Source organism: Rhinichthys klamathensis, unplaced genomic scaffold (genome assembly GCF_029890125.1).
Source record: "Rhinichthys klamathensis goyatoka isolate OS25496 unplaced genomic scaffold, OSU_Roscu_1.1 h1tg000132l_1, whole genome shotgun sequence".
Classification (NCBI taxonomy): domain Eukaryota; kingdom Metazoa; phylum Chordata; class Actinopteri; order Cypriniformes; family Leuciscidae; genus Rhinichthys; species Rhinichthys klamathensis.
This window is the reverse complement of record NW_026606667.1, coordinates 1,921,502-1,944,171: the sequence shown is the minus strand read 5'-3', so window position 1 is coordinate 1,944,171 and position 22,670 is coordinate 1,921,502. Positions and strand designations below refer to the sequence as shown.

The 22,670-nt window shown below is 34.7% G+C and overlaps 1 protein-coding gene across 1 annotated transcript; it reads left to right on the top strand.

The window, feature by feature from the left end:
- The first annotated feature begins 10,291 nt into the window (after positions 1-10,291).
- On the top strand, positions 10,292-22,391 carry ak1 (adenylate kinase 1). Its single transcript, XM_056256746.1, has 7 exons — positions 10,292-10,340; positions 13,492-13,524; positions 15,677-15,712; positions 16,663-16,826; positions 18,326-18,442; positions 19,033-19,224; positions 22,311-22,391. The coding sequence occupies exons 2-7, from the start codon at positions 13,518-13,520 to the stop codon at positions 22,377-22,379; spliced, it is 585 nt and encodes a 194-aa protein (XP_056112721.1). The 5' UTR covers positions 10,292-10,340; positions 13,492-13,517; the 3' UTR covers positions 22,380-22,391.
- Positions 22,392-22,670: the final 279 nt, after the last annotated feature.

Sequence of the window (22,670 nt, the reverse complement as noted above, 5' to 3'; positions counted from 1 at the left end):
TTTTGGGATATTGTAAGTACACAACTGCAGGAAATATATCACACTGCGCAAGTGATTTTTGGATATTTTATTACAAAATTCTTACATATTGTACCTTTAAAACACTTATAAAGTCTAAACACTGCCATCTTGTGGTAGAAATAAGCAAAGGCCATCATTTTTTATTTTTTTTTAAGAAAGTCTAATGCATTATGTATAATTTTAAAATATTTATTAAGTTACTTTTACTTTGAGAAGCTAAACAGCTGATTCATATTGATTAATAATATGTTTCTACTGATGCATGATGGTTGTAACTAAAACAAGCCCTCATTTATAATACTCACAAAATATCAGGAATAGTGGAAATATGTATTAGTTTCATAATGATGTGATGAGGTTAAATTCAGAACTGTATTAGTTACAAATGTAATGGTAAATTATTAAAAATCTATATTTAATTTGTCATGGTTTAACAGAAATATTTCCTGAATTGTGATATAATTGTTGTGTTGTGATATGGTGTGAATGAGTGTGAAAGCCTTTGAAAAGCCATTTCCCCAATGTACATAAATGTTTTATATTTATTTCCTGTTCATGGACATGGGAATGAATCCCTTGCTTTTAATAAAATGTTTATGAAAATGATATTAAGCACTCATCTTTTTCAACAGAGAAATATTAGAGTGAAAATCAATACAGGACACGAGGCTCTTCTGGCTTTATTTTAATATATATATATATATATACACTCACCGGCCACTTTATTAGGTACCCCATGCTAGTAACGGGTTGGACCCCCTTTTGCCTTCAGAACTGCCTCAATTCTTCGTGGCATAGATTCAACAAGGTGCTGGAAGCATTCCTCAGGGAGTTTGGTCCATATTGACATGATGGCATCACACAGTTGACGCAGATTTGTCGGCTGCACATCCATGATGCGAATCTCCCGTTCCACCACATCCCAAAGATGCTCTATTGGGTTGAGATCTGGTGACTGTGGAGGCCATTTTAGTACAGTGAACTCATTGTCATGTTCAAGAAACCAATTTGAAATGATTAGAGCTTTGTGACATGGTGGAAGTAGCCATCAGAGGATGGGTACATGGTGGCCATAAAGGGATGGACATGGTCAGAAACAATGCTCAGGTAGGCCGTGGCATTTAAACGATGCCCAATTGGCACTAAGGGGCCTAAAGTGTGCCAGGAAAACATCCCCCACACCATTACACCACCACCACCAGCCAGCACAGTGGTAACAAGGCATGATGGTTCCATGTTCTCATTCTGTTTACGCCAAATTCTGACTCTACCATCTGAATGTCTCAACAGAAATCGAGACTCATCAGACCAGGCAACATTTTTCCAGTCTTCAACTGTTCAATTTTGGTGAGCTCTTGCAAATTGTAGCCTCTTTTTCCTATTTGTAGTGGAGATGAGTGGTACCCGGTGGAGTCTTCTGCTGTTGTAGCCCATCCGCCTCAAGGTTGTGCGTGTTGTGGCTTCACAAATGCTTTGCTGCATACCTCGGTTGTAACGAGTGGTTATTTCAGTCACTGTTGCCCTTCTATCAGCTCGAACCAGTCTGGCCATTCTCCTCTGACCTCTGGCATCAACAAGGCATTTCCGCCCACAGAACTGCCGCACACTGGATGTTTTATCTTTTTCGGACCATTCTCTGTAAACCCTAGAGATGGTTGTGCGTGAAAATCCCAGTAGATTAGCAGTTTCTGAAATACTCAGACCAGCCCTTCTGGCACCAACAATCATGCCACGTTCAAAGTCACTCAAATCAACTTTCTTCCCCATACTGATGCTCGGTTTGAACTGCAGGAGATTGTCTTGACCATGTCTACATGCCTAAATGCACTGAGTTGCCGCCATGTGATTGGCTGCTTAGAAATTAAGTGTTAACGAGCAGTTGGACAGGTGTACCTAATAAAGTGGCCGGTGAGTGTATATATATATAAGATATACTTGTGTATCACTACTGATCAAAAGTTTGGGGTCGCCTTGATTGTATTAAAAAAAAAGTTTTAGAAATAAGTCTCTTCTCCTCAAATCATCATTTTATATTTTTACCGAATGAAAACGATTTGAGTCGTTTGTTTCCTCCCAAGAAACTTTAGAAGAAACATCACTAACAATGTAAGATATTTCATGTTTCTGAAAGAGTCTCTTCTCTTTATTTGATCCAAAATACAGTAAAAACAGTGATATATTATTTCAATGTAAAATATCTGTTTTCTATGTGTATATATACACATAGAAAGTGTAATTTATTCCTGTGATCAGCATCATTACTCCAGTCTTCAGTGTCACATGATCCTTCAGAAATCACTCTAATATGAGGATCTGATGCTCAAGAAACATTTATGATTATTATCAGTGTTGAAAACTGTCATATTTGTGTGTAAACCGTGATCCATTTATTTTTTCAGGATTCTTTGCTAAATAGAAAGTATAGCATTTAGTTGAAATAGAATCTTTTGTAACATGTTTTTACTGTAACTTTTGATCAATTTAATGCATCCTTGATATATTAAAGTATTAATTAAATCATTTATTTTGACATATCTGGACAAGTCATGCCTGAACTCCTGTAATATGTTCTGTGTGATGGATTGAAGTGAACGTCATCATGAACTCTGTGCGTTTAAACACTACATGCGTTTTTCATACTAAACAAGAGAGTGGAGGCGGGGCTCATTTGCATATTCATAGAGCCGTGCATACTAAATGAGGCGAGGGTGTCGAGTTACATTCAAGATATCTTAAAGCATTTTTCAAGGATAAAATGTTTAAATATTTTATTTTGGAGATCAAAGATGAGTTTTAAGGGATACAATTATACGGGGGCTTTAAACATATTCACTAAATCACATGACTTGCAAGAACTGACGTAATATCCTTGGAGGTAAAACTTTCTCTCTTTTCCTCATTTTTATTTAGAAGACTTATCTAATAGTGTAAAACAGAACATTAATTTATACTGGACATAAAAATGTTTGCTTCTTTTAGTAAAAAATAGATTTTATATAGCTATTAAAATTATTCCTAAATGTAAATCGTCTGCTAGCATGTTCTTTTCTAGCTTTATGAGCTTAAAACGTACACCCTGTTGCATTGGTGTTACTAGTCAATCATTTTATCCCTTAAAACTAATCTTTGATCACCAAAATTACATATTTAAGCATTTTTGTCCTTCTATAAAAGTTCTATATCTTGAATGTAACTCGACACCCTCACCTCATTTAGTATGCACGGTTCATGAATATGCAAATGAGCCCCGCCTCTACACTAGCTAGTAATGGGCTTAAAACATCCACCCTGTTAAATTAGTGTTACTTGCCCTTTAAAACCCTAAGTATACGCCCTAAATCACATGACTTGCTTGAAGTGACATCATTTCCTTGGAGGGAACTTTTCTCTTTTCCTCATTTTTAGAAGACTTATCTAATAGTGTAAAACATAACATGTCTGTTGTCCACCCTGTTCTGTTGATTTACACTGGACATAATTAGCCGATACTGTTTTTCTAAATGTAAATCTTCTGCTAGCATGTTCTTTTCTAGCTAGTATGAGCTTAACTTTTTTTGATCACCAAAATGACATATTTAAGCGTTTCTTCCTTGAAAAAAGTTCTTATGCCTTAAAATATCTTGAATGTAACTCGACACCCTCGCCTCATTTAGGGTTCTATGAATATGCAAATGAGCCCCGCCTCCACACTAGCTAGTAATGTGCTTTATGAGCTTAAAACATCCGCCCTGTCGCATTGTTTAAATGTGTGTAACAGGGTGGACAAACTTCCTCGTGAACCACATGTGATCTGGTCAGAGTTATCAGTGTGTTTTTATGATAGATAGACATTTTCTCCCACTGACAAGAAAAAAAAAATACATTTTAATATATTTTAAACTCAACTCAAGTCTGAAATCCACCAAAACTGTAGAAATGAATGTGAAATCAGCCTGAAATGAACATCGTGAAGAGAGAAGGAGCCAATCCTGATCCATCCCTGCATTCCTATGGTCCCTCCCATCAGCCCACCGTCTTCCCAGAATGCCCTGCGTCTATATAAAGCGGCGTTGAGCGAAGGAGGGCTGGCGTGCAGCGGGTCACACACACAGACAGGAGCCGGAACACACACACACACTGAGAGAGAGAGAGAGAGAGAGACAGGTCAGTGGAGAGGAAGTGCAGTGAGTGAATGAGACTGGCTTTAATGTGTGTGTGTGTGTGTGTGTGTGTGTGTGAGTTAAGCTCTTTAAGGTCTTGCTGTAGCATGAGAATCAGAGTCAGTTCTGTGTTTGTTCAGCTGCAATGTCAAACCGGACAGATCCATGATGCTTTATCATGAGAACACGACCTCGCTTCCGCTGAGGAATAAACACACTGATGGAAACAATGGCCTGTTTCTCTATCGTAAACACAGGCCGTTTACGTAACAAACAAACAAACAAACAGAGCCGCTCTCTTAAAGCTACGGCGCGCACACTGTCGCTATGGCAACAGCGGGAATGACCATCATCCTGCGTTTTTCCCCCGAGGTCTGTCGGGATTGGGAATATTGAAAGGCTTCTGGTGCTTTTGGCTTCTTTATTGGCTTTAATGGTTCAAATGCGCACAAAAGGTTCTTTAAAGTGGAAAAACTAAGAAAAAATGGTTAATTTAAAGTTTTTATTGTTGCTTATATGTTTATGTGAGTGAACGAGTGGATCTCTGAGCTGAGTGAGTGAGTGGAGGCGGGGCTCATTTGCATATTCATAGAACCACGCATACTAAATGAGTCAAGGGTGTCGAGTTACATTCAAGATATTTTAAGGCATGAAGATTTTTTTTCAAGGATTTTATTGGTTATTTTGCTGTTGTAAATGTTATTTTGGTGATCAAAGATGAGTTTTAAGGGATAAAATGGCGGACTTTAAGAACGGGGAACCAAGAAAAATGTTTCTTAAATGGATTTGGCAGCATGAAAACCCCTGTTGTAAGCTTTCTGCTTGAGTGTGATCGACAGCTGCAAAGGAACATCTTTTTTTAGCGCCGGTCTGTTGGTTATGAATCTACATGACAGGACGGTGTCGAGGTTTCCCGTATTAATGTCCTCAGACGAGTCACATGACGCAGACGCTCATTAAAACACATGCAGCTCGTTCTAAATTTTGATTTATGAGGTCATACGTGAAATTTAATCTGCTGGCGTTCCTAAAAATGAGCTTGGTAACACTTTATTTTAAGGTGACGCAGTTACATGTTACGACGCGTATAGTAATAACAGTATATTATGCATAATTACAAGTAACTAACCCTAAACTAAACCCTAACCGTAACGCTATAGTAACAGTAGTAAGGACTCAGGACTTATTTGAGTAAGTATGTAACCTGAGCTTTTCATGAACTGGCTTTTGGCTTGAAAGCAGAAAATGTTGTTCATAAACTTAATATTATGTCATTATGTTATTATTTCATTAAATGTTATTTTACATTTATTACATATGACATCTGCCATTCTTGACACCCTGTGTTTGCACTTTTGTTGCAACTCATGTTTCTACAGATTAAATTATATATATAATTTATACAGGTGAAACTCGAAAAAATGTGAATATCGTGCAAAAGTTTGTTTATTTCAGTAATTCAACTTAAAAGATTAAACTAATATATAATATAGACTCATTACATGCAAAGTGAGATATTTCAAGCCTTTATTTGTTATAATTTTGATGATTATGGCTTACAGCTTATGAAAACCCCAAATCAAAATTAGAATATTGTGAAAGGTTTTCATAAGCTGTAATCCATAATCATCAAAATTATAACAAATAAAGGCTTGAAATATCTCACTTTGCATGTAATGAGTCTATATAATATATTATTTTCACCTTTTAAGTTGAATTACTGAAATAAATTAACTTTTGCACGATATTCTCATTTTTCGAGTTTCACCTGTATATAAAATATTAAAAAATGAATGTTTATTTTTTATTACATTTATTTACAATTTTAATTACAATATTTAAATTAACTTATTATATAATATTATTTAGGAGTAAATGTTATTTTGAAGTTATTCATCAACTTCTATTAACAAGAACTATTTGTTTGATCATATATATATATATATATATATATATACACATATATATATATATATATTATAAGGTTAATATTTTTTTTTTATTACATTTATTTAAAATTTTATTTACAATATTTAAATGAACTTTTATATTATATTATATAATTTAGGAAAATTTGTTACTTTAACTTCTATTAACAATAATTATTTCTTTAATCATTTATCTTTAATAACTTGGCAAATGAAGCAAAAAAACACACACAATTTGAATTAAAACTGAGAACATATATATATATTCTGCATATGATGTCACTTCCTGTGCATCAAAATTTTAAGGAATGCTCTATTTTTAAAGCAATCATGGGAAATTTTCACTACAATGACAATGAAAAAAAAAATATATATATTATTTACAAATGCAGGATGTTTAAGTGAGAGCCATGAGTGATCAGTGTGAGGGACTGAAGCACGAGCAGCTGCTGAGACTCACACTCACACCAGCTTTATATAGAAACTATTACAGTTCTGCGACTCCAGCTGCCCACACACACACACACACACACACACACACACACACACGCTGACACGGATCCGTTACGCTCTCTAGAAGCCGAAAACTTAGTGATTTCCCAAATGTTACATAATCTAAGTCCATCCTAACCTTTCTAAACTTTCACTAATTTTGGTGCGACGCCTTACTGCATCTTTAGCTTTGCTTTTAAGTTTAAATGGGTCTCAGAAAATGGTTAATAAAACAAATAAATAAAACAGTTTTAAAAGTAATATCCTTATATTTCAGTATTTGAAATGAAACATAACTAGACTTGTGCCTTCAGCAGCATTATTTATATATATATATATATATATATAATACATAGAAATGATATTATAATTAATATAATTGTGTATATATATATATGTAAAATTGTACAGTGTGTTGGAGTTTGTCTCTATTCATAAAATTAAAAAGTATGCATTAATATTAATATGTTAATATATCTATTAATATATTATAGTATTTTAATAATACATTTTCAAAGCTCAAGTTTCAGCCAGAATGACTGCAATATTTTTCATTTATTTGTATGTCATTTATACTTTTAAGGATACATGTGGCCGTATTGCTGATATTCCAATGTGAAACAAACATTTAAAACTAAAATGAATGCTTTGTTTTAATGTCTTTTGCACGACACACTAAACATTGAAATCTTATTTTAATTAATTACACAAGCTGTAAGTCATAAACGGGCCACAAAACCCAGCGTTTCCAGGGAATGACACACATACTGTACTGTAGTTCATAACTCTGAACTGTATATACTACAATTTAACATGTATAAGGCCATATTCATACCAGTAAACGCCAGAACAACAGTCTCACATGCCGTAGAGTCCATCAAAATCCCCATAATTGGCCCGAGCGCGAGTCCTAAAGCGTCCAGCGCTGATTCAGGCCTTCGGTGACATTTACCGTGACCCGGGGTCATAAACCATCTCACAGCAACTGGAGGAAAGATCAGAGCACTCGTTACATAATACTTCACAAAACACAGATATCGCACTGCAAGTCCAGTTCTGGGTGAGAACAATCTGCAAAATTATCTTTAACAAACATTTTTACACCAAAAGTGGCTTTTCAGAAGCACTTGCGTCTGGTGTTTTACTCGAGTGTACATATCAGAAACTCAGACTTTATACGCGATAATCTCTCTTGGTTTCAATGCATACCATAGTTATTACAGTGCTGACAAAACCAACACTAGACGAGGAAGCGATTAGGATTTTTAAAGGTAACTTCCTTATATTTCAATATTTGCAAGGAAACATGAGCAGACTTGTGGGTTCATCTACAACGGTCGCCACAACATACACGTGAAACTCAAAAAACGAGAATATTGTGCAAAAGTGATCATTTTGATGATTATGGTTTATAGCTTATGCAAACCCCAAATTCAAAATCTCAGAAAATTTGAATATTAAATGAAATCAATTTAAAAAAGGATTTTAAATACAGAAATGTCGGCCCTCTGAAAAGTATGGTCATGCTAGTTATATACTAAATATACAAGTTTCACCTTTTAATTTGAATTACTGAAATACATGAACTGTTGCACGATATTCTAAGAGTTTCACCTGTACATTTTCTAAAAATATACAGTTACAGTCAAACCAAATATTATTCAGACACCAGATATCATTTTTGATATGTTTTAACTAGTGTGTGCAGGACACTATAGTTTATAGCAATTCAAATAGAGTAAACTGTGAGGTAAATAACAGCTGAAGTGTGTTTTCTGTAATCGCTAATGCTCTTTTTACACACACACTGAACAACATGAAGCATTGCTTGGTCACTGGTTGAGCTAAACTGGTATTATCTAATTGTGGAGTTAAATTTAACAGCTGACAGATATTCAACATAATTCATGTGTGAGAGTCTAACAGAAGGACGGACAAAACCAGTCAAACATCCACTGATTTATCATGTTTTATTACCATTTTCTAAACTGTAGTGAATAAACTGTGATAATGTGAGAAGGTGTCTGAATAAATGCGGGTTTGACTGTACATACTTTGCAATGTGTTTGAGCCTATAAGTCTCTTAGTAACTAAGTAATTGTGAGTCTTGTACAGTTGTTTGTACCTTATATCCCAGCGACAGGGAACGTTCCTCTCAATTAATGTTATCAACAAACGTTCTTCCAGTAACATTAATAGAACGTTCGTTCAAAGTTATCTGATCTTTAATAACGTCCTCAAAACGTTAACAATCAAACGTTTTTTAAATGTAACGACTTGTTTCGGAACGTTCAGAGAACATTCAAAAGTAACATTCCCATACTGTTCAAAGAATGATGAAATGGAATGTTCACATGACCAAGAAAAAACGTTTTTAAACTGTATGTTTGGAGAACATTCCGGGAAAAAACATTTCTCTAACTTAATGGAAGCGCTTAAACGTTCTTAAAACATATTTTTGTGTTCAAAGACATGTCAAATCATCATAATAATAATACAACAATGTCATGATCTTAAAACACATTTTGTGTTGCATTCAAACTAGTGCTGCACGATTAATCATATCGCAATCGCGATGTCAAGCCTATGCGATTATATGACGCAAAATACTGCGATTTTATATGAAATAAACAACGTAGCATCTGTTATTTTTTGTCATCCTTTGGCAAAAGAGAGCGCGCTGCCTGTGTGTGTCCTGACCATAGGGTCCTGACTGAAAGACGCGCGCCAGTATCATGCGCATGCGCAGACCGCGCGCCAGAATACAGTTCTCTTTCCGCTTGAAGTGAACGAACAATAACACACACAATTATGCCAAAATATCATTTGTCGAGTGTCTTCATAACACAAGAGCAGTCTTATGATGGTCGTAAAGAGTTGTGAGAGAATAAGGCGCGTGTGAGATCCGCGTCTCTGTCAGCAACTCTTAAAGGGCCAGCATCCAATAATGCTTTCTGTCAGTAAAGTTAATCAAAGAACAAAGGGAACAGAGAAAAACACTCACTGCTCTTGACCAAAGAACTTGTGTAGCTTTAAATAGGATTTTAGTCCATATAATTTATAATTTATGCAGTGCAGACTGTTTGATAACTTTTTTCAATTTCTGTATATGTCCTGTTAGACAGGAAGAGCACAGGTAAATATGACATTTATTATGGGTTTATGTGAGGATTGTTTGAAGTTCACTTAAATTAAAATTAAATTAATTTGTATCCAGACATCAATGGCTTATTGATCATTATAGGTGTTATCAATCATTTAGTTGTTGTTGCTAGTTTGAGTTGAGAAATACACATTTCAGAATTATCACTAATCTGACCATTTGTTTATTATATCGCAATCGCATATCGCAATATTGACCTCAATAATCGCAATATGACATTTTCCCCAAATCGTGCAGCCCTAATTCAAACAGTTATGGGGTTAAAGGTCAGAGCTAACAATAGATCCGGGCACATTACTCTCTCCCTTTAATTCACTAACGTCTTATATGAAAATCAGTCTTTGACACAGTTGTCTCAAAGCCACAGCAAAAGCTCCAGCTGTGAGCAGAGATCATGCACACGGGACGATATTCATCTTCATTAAAGTAGTGCCTCTCTTTCAAACTAAAAGCAAAGAGCAGAAAGACCAGCCTCGAGTCTAGAGCGCAGCATTTGCATGAGAAGTGTTGCGGGTCACATGACCAAGAGAAAAGGATCTGTTTACACTTGCCATCAGACCCGCCGAGACAGAGTATCTCAGCCGAGCTCTCGGAACAGTAAGACACGCTCTTTATAATAACCGTCTCTCTCTCTTAGAGTCTTTATGCTGTCATAAATCCTGTGGTGTGAGAGTGTCAGTAACCTAGTCTTTATACACTTGCTAACATGCATTAGTTAAACTGCAGGCTGAACTCTATATGCATGATGTGAAGTAGAATTATATGCATAAACAGAGCATTAAATACCTCTGCAGCAATAACTGAGTATAAATAAATGAGAATGAATAAAGAGTTTGAGAGTTTTGAATTCCAGTCGCCTTTATGCTGTTTACAGTAACGCTCATATCCTCTGTTAGCTGTGTGTTCCTGTTCTGGGTTTGAGGCGTGACCCGTCAAAGTGACAGCTCAAATATGTCATGTTTGTTCATAAGCTTCTCATAGAGCCTCTTAATCCAGTGTTTGATTTAAAGGTACAGACCCTGATAACAGGGAACCTTCTTTCAACGCTATGAACAAACTTTCTTACAGTCAGTAACGTTAATAAAGTGTTCGTTCAAAGTTATCTGGTCTTTTGCACAAACATTTGCACAAAAACATTATTTATACAGCGAACGTTTCAATTGGACGTTGTTTAAATGTAACGACTTGTTTCGGAACGTTCAGAGAACATTCAAAAGTAACATTATTCCCATAATGTTTGAATAATGATGAAATGGAATGTTCACATAGAGATGAAATAACATATTAAAAACTGTATGTTTGGAGAACATTCCGGAATAACGTTTAAATTATGTTCTCAAAACGTAAGCACAAAAAACATCATCTATGGAACGTTTAGAAATGTTTTAGTTGGATGTCCGTCTAACATTTGTAAATATACAGGTGAGACTCGAACAATTAGAATATTGTGCAAAATTTTTCAGAATTGCGACTTTCTCAGAATTGCGACTTTATTTCTCAGAATTGGGACTATTTCTCAGAATTGCGACTTTATATCTCAGAATTGCGACTTTCTCAGAATTGCGACTTATTATCTCAGAATTGCGACTTTATTTCTCAGAATTGCGACTTTATATCTCAGAATTGCGACTTTATTTCTCAGAATTGCGACTTTATTTCTCAGAATTGCGACTTTATTATCTCAGAATTGCGACTTTATTTCTCAGAATTGCGACTTTATATCTCAGAATTGCGACTTTATTTCTCAGAATTGCGACTTTATTTCTCAGAATTGCGACTTTATTTCTCAGAATTGCGAAAAGTCGCAATTGTGAGATAAAAAGTCGCAATTTAAAAAAAAATTATTCAGTGGCGGAAACAAGCTTCCATAATATACAGGTGAAACTCGAAAATTTTTAATATTGTGCAAAAGTTCGTTTATTTCAGTAATTCAACTTAAAAGGTGATACTAATATATTATATAGACTCATTACATGCAAAGTAAGATATTTCAAGCTTTTATTTGTTATAATTTTGATGATTATGGCTTACAGCTTACAATTTTGAATTTGGGGTTTTCATAAGCTGTACACAATAATCATCAAAATTATAACAAATAAAGGCTTGAAATATCTCACTTTGCTTGTAATGAGTCTATATAATATATTAGTTTCACCTTTTAAGTTGAATTACTGAAATAAACGAACTTTTGCACAATATTCTAATTGTTCGAGTTTCACTTGTATATTTACAAATGTTAGACGGCTGACTTTTCCATTTGTTGACATGGTTAGATTCAGATGCTAAATATCATATATTAAGTTGGGTGTCCACTTTAGAGATAATCACCATATTTATAATAAAACCATCATATTTAAAAATATTAATCATCATATCCTTTATTGTTACTACTGTAAAGCTACATTAAATTATAATGGGATCTCCTTCAATGCGTTCAGAATCTTTAGGCCAACTTTTTAAAATAATTTAGTTTTAGTATTTTTTAAAAATATTTTTTTTTACATTAACATTGAAATCAATGACAGTGTATTTATTGAACAATAAATAATTCTTTCATTTGTCAAAATAAACAGAAAATAGAACAAACTTTGCTAAAGTGGTTGTTTTGAACAAGTATTAACATAGACATTATTAAAAACATTATTTTAGCTAAATTAATTGTATCAGTCAGTAGTACTGTCTTTTACAAGTGTCTGTAAAAGACCTTCCCACCTCATACATTTATACGATTTTTAAACAAAATAAACCACTTTTATGATTTATTTTCACACAAAATCGGTTATGTTAGATAAAAACATATATTTTTTCTGCAATCATACACTATGGGAGGAGTGTAAAGCACATTTGTGTTCTTTTAGCCCCATTGTAACCTGAACTACAGAAACATACTGTAACTTTCAAGACTCAAAACTGCCAGAAAGAGCATTTATTGTAACTAAACTACACAGATCAAAACATGAGCACATTTGCACTGTTTATCTTTGCACAGTGCAAATGTCCTCATGTGTTGATCAGGGCCGGTGTTCTGACGATTCATGCTACCTATCGAGATTTGCTACTTACTGGTTATGCGCATGTGCAGACTCGGCCATGACCAATTTGCTGCCCTAGGCAAGATTTTATCTGGTGCCCCATAAGCACTACTGAAAACAGTCAAATGTGGTAAAGAAGTGTGAAAGCTTGTCGTGTTTCTGCCTATCTGTGTGAGCAGCTGATACCCTGCAAATCATGTCTATAAACCTATAATGATTATTTAAATTTTAGAGCTGTAGGGTGCATACGTTGCATACGTGCGTCTCCGCGGGTCACGTGATATCTCTAGATCAGCAGTGGGTAGAAAAAAGCTGACAATCTGTGGTCACAACGAACGAGAGGAATTGACCACGGATCATTCAAAACCTCCCGAAGAATCATGGGTTATAAAAACAAAAATAAATTGTGTCCATCTGCTCGTGTACACCGTCGAACTGCATTCATCTATCCGCGCAGAGCCGAAGCACAACCAAAACAATGTTCTTCCGCCTAACGCGTGTAGACAGTAGGCTAGTCTTAAAGGCACAGCAGCACAAAACAGCTCGTTTAATTCTGTGATTCGTTTCGGTTTTTGTTTTGTTATTATCTGCTCACATCCGACATGATTTTGAACGGACTGGTGGAGGTTCATTAGAGAATGAGTGACAAGACTTCAAATCTACATTACAAGTAGTCCCGTCTTTACTTGGACTAATTTTTTTGTCTTTTATTGCAGGATAATCTCTCACATAACAGACAACCATGGCAGGTGAGCAGAATTTCTTTCCTCTACAATATTTTATGGATTTATTGGACGTACATTGGCGATTGTTTTATGGAGTCAGTCCCTTGAATGAAAGAGAGATTGAGAGGTTGTTAAAAGCAGACGTGTGAGGAATCACAATCCTTCAGGAAGAGCCAAACAGATGGAGAAACTGACCTTTACACACACATACACATTCGGGACTGTCCTACTGGATCACTGTGCGAATTAATGTCAATGACAAACAGAAATATCGCTAAGGCTAACTGATAAATAGATGCTATAACGAATAAACCGATAAATAAACGTCTTATCATTTGTCATCGAAATGTTATGGCCTCTGGTGACCTCGTGTGGACATTCGTTGTATTGCAAGAGGCTCTTACAGTAGTCTCTATTATATACAGTGGTAATAATTAAGACAGGAACGAGAAAGAGGGAAAATTACACATACAACTACTCAATTTGGAGTTATTGATAACAAGAAATTGAAAAAAATTGCATACAAATATAACCTATTTTTGAGTGAACCTGTTTTATTTATTTATTTGAGAACCGAATAAAAACGTTCTACGTTCTTATAAACCAAGGTTCCCAGAACGTTGCAGGGTGGCTATTTTTAATAGCCTAAAAAATTAACAGAACGTTCCCTAATGGTTATTTTTTAGGTTAGTATAATAACCATGGAAAATAACTTACCAATTAAAACGTTGCAGATGTTTTTGTGTAATGATGACCAATACAGAGCTCTGAAATTAGTTTAATACCTGTAGCATTTATGTTAAAATGAGGTAGGCTAAATTAAAACGTGTTGTAATGATCAGATAAATCCAAATTTATAGCTAAAATATTAACTTACTTATATAGTAAAATATCTACTTACTGCACGCGCTTTCTCGTCTTCCACAGAAAACCGCGCCCGTAACGAAACGACCGTTAATATTTAAATTAACGGTCGTTTCGTTTTACTGGCTGACTGACTAGCATTCGTTTATCGATCTATCTTTTTATTGAATAATTACTTATGATTAATATAGAAGTGAGAGTAAATATGATTTCGGATAGATTCGACACCCTTATTGAAGAGAACATGATGTTAATCGAGAAGTTGTTGTTTACTGACCAAAAATAAGCACATAGGCTACCGCTAAACTGCAGGCTACTTTAATTGTTTATTTATTTTTTAATGTCTGTGAATGAATTTCATATTTGATAAATTATAGATTGTGTTGAAGAAATGTACATCTGGGTACCTCGTGAATATACAGTCAAACCAAATTTCAGACACCATCAACTTTTCTCACATTATCACAGTTTATTCGCTATAGTTTAGAAAATGGTATTAAAATATGAGCAGAACTCAGAGTTCTCAGATCAGTTGATATTTGACTGGTTTTGTCCGTCCTTCTGTTAGACTCTCACACATGAATTATGTTGAATATCTGTCAGCTGTTAAATTTAACTACACAATTAGATAATACCAGTTTAGCTCAACCAGTGACCAAGCAATGCTTCATGTTGTTCAGTGTGTGTGTAAAAAGAGCATTAGCAATTACAGAAAACACACTTCAGCAAAACATGGTCAGCTCAAAGAATAATTTTTGATCCCAAATTTGTATAAATATTACTGGTAGTCACTGTATGAAGAATATTTGGGTATAATATGTCACAGTTTACTTTATTTTGCTCTCCTCACTTACATAAATGAACTATAGTGTCCTGATCACACTAGTAAAAATATATAAAAATTATATCTGGTGTCTGAATAATTTTTGGTTTGACTGTACATATTAATGGACAGATTTTACAGAGTTCAGGGTCAAACCTGTTTTGTGAAGCTCTTCACTGTTGCCATGGGAGATGTTGGTAATAGTTGCCATGGCGACCGACCTCAAGCATTCAGATCTACCTGAAGGAAAGTGTGTGTCAGAAAATGGGGCCGGGATGTTCAAGTAAATTAGCAATCGCTGTGGCGAAACCAGAGGGTGAAGTATTCGGCCAGAAACATTCAAAACTTCAGATCCCAAGAGAGTTTGATAGGACTGAGATCTCAGATGATCAGTATTTCCACACAATAGCCTGATAATAATAGAAATGCAGCCTCTGTTGATTCAGACGTTACATTTGGACTAATTTGAATGGATTTGTTGTTTCACAGATAAAATTAAAAATGCTAAGATCGTCTTTGTCGTGGGTAAGTTGAGTTACTTTTACATTTTACAACTTTGTAAAGTATAACCCGCATTTTTTCAGTGTGATTGAATTTATGTTTAAGTTTTTTTTTTTTACAATGTACACTGTTCAAACATATGGAATAATTAAGATTTTTAATGTTTTTGATAGAGTCTCTTCTGCTCACCAAGGCTGCATCTATGATCAAAAATACAGTAAAAATAGTGAAATATTATTCCAGTGTAAATCAGCTGTCTTCTATGTGAATATATAGTAAAGTGTAATTTATTCCTGTGATTTAAAGCTGAATTTTCAGCATCATTACTCCAGTCTTCAGTGTCACATGATCCTCCAGAAATCACTCTAATATGAGGATCTGATGCTCAAGAAACATTTATGATTATTATCAATGTTCAAAACAGTTGCTATTTTTGTGGAAACTAATACATTTTATTTTTTAGGATTATTTTATGAATAAAAAGTTCAAAAGAACAGCATTTATTAGAAATATAATCTTTTGTAACATTATAAATGTCTTTACTGTCACTTTTGATCAATTTAATGGGTCTATTTTTTAAAACTAACTTACCCCAAACTTTTGAATGGAAATGTATCACGGTAAAAAAAAAAAAAAAAAAAAAAAAATATATATATATATATATATATATATATATAAATATATATATAAAGCAGTTTGCAACACTGATAATAATCATACATTTTTCCTGAGCATCAAATCCTCATATTAGAGTGTTTTCTGAAGGATCATGTGACACTGAAGACTGGAGTAATGATGCTGAAAATTCAGGAATAAATTACACTGTACTATATATTTACATAAAAAACTGATATTTTAAATAACAATAATATTTCACATTTTTACAGTATTTTTTATCAAATAAATGCAGCCTTGGTGAGCAGAAGAGACTCTTTTAAAGTAAATGATCCGTGTTTCTCTCTCCGTGTGGTCAGGCGGCCCCGGGTCTGGGAAAGGCACCCAGTGTGAGAAGATCGTGGCGAAGTACGGCTACACACACCTGTCCTCAGGTGACCTTCTGCGAGCCGAGGTGGCGTCCGGCTCCGACAGGGGAAAACAGCTGCAGGCCATCATGCAGAAAGGAGAACTCGTGCCTCTGGTCAGTGCGCGTCTGGGTTTCAATTAACACATGCCAAATGCGGGTTAAAATCAACTAGTAACGCTGTCAAATCACGAGCCAATTTGGCGTGTTACTTATTATGTTTACTCACTTTGCTGGGGAAGTTCGTGTAAAGCCGGGTTTGAAAACCTTTGCACAATATTCTAATTTTGAATTTGGGGTTTTCATAAGCTATAAGCCATAATCATCAAAACTATAACAAATAAAGGCTTGAAATATCTCACTTTGCATGTAATGAGTCTATATAATATATTAGTTTCACCTTTTAAGTTGAATTACTGAAATAAATGAACTTTTGCACGATATTCAAATTTTTCGAGTTTCACCTGTATATTATGGAAGCTTGTTTCCGCCACTGAATATATATATATTTTTTATATATCGACTTTTTATCTCACAATTGCGCAATTCTGAGAAATAAAGTCGCAATTTTGAGAAATAGTCGCAATTCCGAGATATAAAGTTGCAATTCTGAAAAATAAAGTCGCAATTCTTAGATATAAAGTCGCAATTTTGAGATATAAAGTCGCAATTCTGAGAAATAAAGTCGCAATTTTGAGAAATAGTCGCAATTCTGAGATATAAAGTCGCAATTCTGAGAAATAAAGTCGCAATTCTTAGATATAAAGTCGCAATTTTGAGAAATAAAGTCGCAATTCTGAGAAATAAAGTCGCAATTCTGACATATAAAGTCGCAATTCTGAGAAATAAAGTCGTAATTGCGAGATATAAAGTCGCAATTCTGAGAAATAAAGTCGCAATTGCGAGAAAAAAAGACAGAATGGCGATATTTAAACACACAATTCTGATATGAATGATATATCAGATATGAATTCAGAATTCGTGAGAAATAAAGTCAGAATTGCATGAAATAAAGTCGCAATTGCGTGTTATAAAGTCAGAATTGCGAGAGAAAAAACTAACAATTCTGACTTTTTTTCTCGCAATTGCGAATTTATTTCACGCAATTCTGACTTTATATCTCCCAATTGCGTATTATAAAGTCATAATTGCGAGATATAAACATGCAATTCTGAGAGAAAAAGTCAGAATTTCAAGTATTTTTCTCGCAATTGCGAGTTTATATCTCATTATTCTGACTTAACAACACGCAATTGTAACTTTATTTCACACAATTCTGACTTTACATCTCGCAATTTCTGACTTTACATCTCAGAATTGCGAGATGTAAACTCGCAATTGTGAGATAAAAAGTCGCAATTACCTTTTTTATTTTTCATTCTGTGGCGGAAACAAGCTTCCATAGTTCCATAGTATATATATAAGCTGTGACGTAGTTAATCTGGTTTGTTTATTTATTTTTGGCTAGTAGAAGTTCTGAATGGCCGGTAACTTAAATATTTAGTAGCCAAATTAGCCGTGAAAAAGTTCATTTCAAACCCTGGCTGCCACTGTAAAGGGAAGGACAATAAGAGCATCCGCATGTTCACGTTCTGATGATACTCTGCTCTCTGCAGGACACGGTCCTGGACATGATCAAGGACGCCATGATCGCCAAGGCGGACGTCTCGAAGGGTTACCTGATCGACGGATACCCTCGAGAAGTCAAACAGGGAGAGGAGTTCGAGAAGAAGGTAGAACAACTAATCATTTCCCATCATCTGTCATCAACATAGACATTCAGATCTTCATTTACCATCATTAACTCAAAGCCAAAGCCTAAAGCGCTACATTATGTTAGTATTGGAAGTTATAAATTAAATTGATAACTGATGTCTTGTAATAAACCACACAATATAATTGAATATAGCAGAAATTTCACTGCATTTTAGGGTTGATTTTTTTTTTTTTTTTGCATGTAAAATACAGTACAATTCAGTTTGAGTAAAATTACATAACAAATTATATCTTGTTTAAAAAAAAAAAAAACTAAATTAAAAGTGAGTTTTTGCTTAAAACAAGCAAAATTATCTGCCAATGGGGTAAGAAAAATGATCTTGTTTTCCATTTGAATTAAGAATTCTAAATTCTCCAGAAAACAAGATTTAATTTCTTATGTCATTTACTTATCTAATAAATGCTTCTTGATTTAAGAAATTTGAGATATTTGGACTGGAAACAAGACAAAAATACTAAGTAAGAAAAGCATTTTTTGCAGTGTAGTTCTATCATGAGTAAGTCATGAATCTCGTGTGTGTGTGTGTGTGTGTGTGTGTTGGCTCAGATCGGCGCTCCGGCTCTGCTGTTGTACATCGATGCGAAGGGCGAGACGATGGTGAAGAGACTCATGAAGCGCGGAGAGACCAGCGGCCGAGCCGACGACAACGAGGAGACTATTAAGAAGAGACTGGATCTGTATTACAAAGCCACCGAACCCGTCATCGCTTTCTACGAGAAGCGCGGCATCGTGAGGAAGGTGACGAGGCGTTACATTCTCCTGAAACATCATTCAGCAAAACATCTCACTGGCTACGTTTACACGCACAACTTTAGCTTCAATCCGACTGAATTCATTCCGATTGATGAATTTCTACATCATTACGCTATTACTACAGCATTACGCTATTTCTACAGCATTGCGCTATTTCAGCATCATTACTCTATTTCTACGTCATTACGCTATTTCTACATCATTACGCTCGCTATTTCTACGTCATTACGCTATTTCTACATCATTACGCTATTTCTACGTCATTACGCTATTTCTACGTCATTACGCTATTTCTACATCATTACGCTCGCTATTTCTACGTCATTACGCTATTTCTACGTCATTACGCTATTTCTACATCATTACACTATTTCGACGTCATTACGCTATTTCTACGTCATTACGCTATTTCTACATCATTACACTATTTCTACATCATTACACTATCTCTACGTCATTACGCTATTTCTACGTCATTACGCTATTTCTACATCATTACACTATTTCTACGTCATTACGCTATTTCTACGTCATTACGCTATTTCTACATCATTACACTATTTCTACATCATTACACTATTTCTACATCATTACGCTATTTCTACGTCATTACGCTATTTCTACGTCATTACGCTATTTCTACATCATTACACTATTTCTACGTCATTACGCTATTTCTACGTCATTACGCTATTTCTACATCATTACGCTCGCTATTTCTACGTCATTACGCTATTTCTACGTCATTACGCTATTTCTACATCATTACGCTATTTCTACATCATTACACTATTTCTACATCATTACACTATTTCTACATCATTACGCTCGCTATTTCTACATCATTACACTATTTCTACATCATTACACTATTTCTACATCATTACGCTATTTCTACGTCATTACGCTATTTCTACGTCATTACGCTATTTCTACATCATTACGCTATTTCTACATCATTACGCTATTTCTACATCATTACACTATTTCTACATCATTACACTATTTCTACATCATTACACTATTTCTACATCATTACGCTCGCTATTTCTACATCATTACGCTCGCTATTTCTACATCATTACGCTATTTCTACATCATTACGCTATTTCTACATCATTACACTATTTCTACATCATTACACTATTTCTACATCATTACACTATTTCTACATCATTACGCTATTTCTACGTCATTACGCTATTTCTACATCATTACACTATTTCTACGTCATTACGCTATTTCTACGTCATTACGCTATTTCTACATCATTACGCTCGCTATTTCTACGTCATTACGCTATTTCTACATCATTACACTATTTCTTCGTCATTACGCTATTTCTACATCATTACGCTATTTCTACATCATTACACTATTTCTACATCATTACACTATTTCTACATCATTACGCTATTTCTACGTCATTACGCTATTTCTACGTCATTACGCTATTTCTACATCATTACACTATTTCTACGTCATTACGCTATTTCTACGTCATTACGCTATTTCTACATCATTACACTATTTCTACGTCATTACGCTATTTCTACGTCATTACGCTATTTCTACATCATTACGCTATTTCTACGTCATTACGCTATTTCTACGTCATTACGCTATTTCTACATCATTACACTATTTCTACGTCATTACGCTATTTCTACGTCATTACGCTATTTCTACATCATTACGCTCGCTATTTCTACATCATTACGCTATTTCTACGTCATTACGCTATTTCTACATCATTACGCTATTTCTACATCATTACACTATTTCTACATCATTACACTATTTCTACATCATTACATTATTTCTACATCATTACGCTATTTCTACGTCATTACGCTATTTCTACGTCATTACGCTATTTCTACATCATTACACTATTTCTACGTCATTACGCTATTTCTACGTCATTACGCTATTTCTACATCATTACGCTCGCTATTTCTACGTCATTACGCTATTTCTACATCATTACACTATTTCTACGTCATTACGCTATTTCTACATCATTACGCTATTTCTACATCATTACACTATTTCTACATCATTACACTACATCATTACACTATTTCTACATCATTACGCTATTTCTACGTCATTACGCTATTTCTACGTCATTACGCTATTTCTACATCATTACACTATTTCTACGTCATTACGCTATTTCTACGTCATTACGCTATTTCTACATCATTACGCTCGCTATTTCTACGTCATTACGCTATTTCTACGTCATTACGCTATTTCTACATCATTACGCTATTTCTACATGATTACGCTCGCTATTTCTACGTCATTACGCTATTTTCTACGTCATTACGCTATTTCTACATCATTACACTATTTCTACATCATTACACTATTTCTACATCATTACACTATTTCTACATCATTACGCTATTTCTACGTCATTACGCTATTTCTACGTCATTACGCTATTTCTACATCATTACACTATTTCTACGTCATTACGCTATTTCTACGTCATTACGCTATTTCTACATCATTACGCTATTTCTACATCATTACGCTATTTCTACATCATTACACTATTTCTACGTCATTACGCTATTTCTACATCATTACGCTATTTCTACATCATTACGCTATTTCTACATCATTACGCTATTTCTACATCATTACACTATTTCTACGTCATTACGCTATTTCTACGTCATTACGCTATTTCTACATCATTACACTATTTCTACATCATTACACTATTTCTACGTCATTACGCTATTTCTACGTCATTACGCTATTTCTACATCATTACGCTATTTCTACATCATTACGATATTTCTACATCATTACGCTATTTCTACATCATTACGATATTTCTACATCATTACACTATTTCTACGTCATTACGCTATTTCTACGTCATTACGCTATTTCTACATCATTACACTATTTCTACGTCATTACGCTATTTCTACATCATTACACTATTTCTACGTCATTACGCTATTTCTACATCATTACGCTATTTGTACATCATTACGCTATTTCTACATCATTGTTTTCTACATGAATGTTTCTCTCTCCTCCTCCAGATAAACTCTGAGCTGCCGGTGGACGAGGTATTTGCAATTGTTGAAAAAGCTATTGATGAGCTGAAGTAAAAAGCACTTGACAAACCCTGGTTTCTTTTGCATTTTTTCTCCTATATATGTCTTTATAGAGCCTAGTATATATACTCTCTTCAAACTACAGAAGGATTAATAAACCTTCAGACTCGACATCCAGAAGTGTGTGTGTGTGCGTGTGTGTCTGTGCATTCATTGGTCAAACACACCGATCCAGACTTTAATCAAGCAAACCGTCACAAGTTCTCGTTCTTTAGTGCACAAGATTGAAAAACAGCTCTTCACTCCTTGATTGTGATTGGTTGAGCCTGTTCCGGAAGTAAAAAC

What these genes read in the sequence shown, in the direction of transcription:
- ak1 (XM_056256746.1), top strand. An exon ending in AAGGAGAACTCGTGCCTCTG is followed by an intron (nt 16,827 to 18,325) that starts GTCAGTGCGCGT and finishes TGCTCTCTGCAG; the next exon opens with GACACGGTCCTGGACATGAT. An exon ending in GAGAGGAGTTCGAGAAGAAG is followed by an intron (nt 18,443 to 19,032) that starts GTAGAACAACTA and finishes GTGTTGGCTCAG; the next exon opens with ATCGGCGCTCCGGCTCTGCT.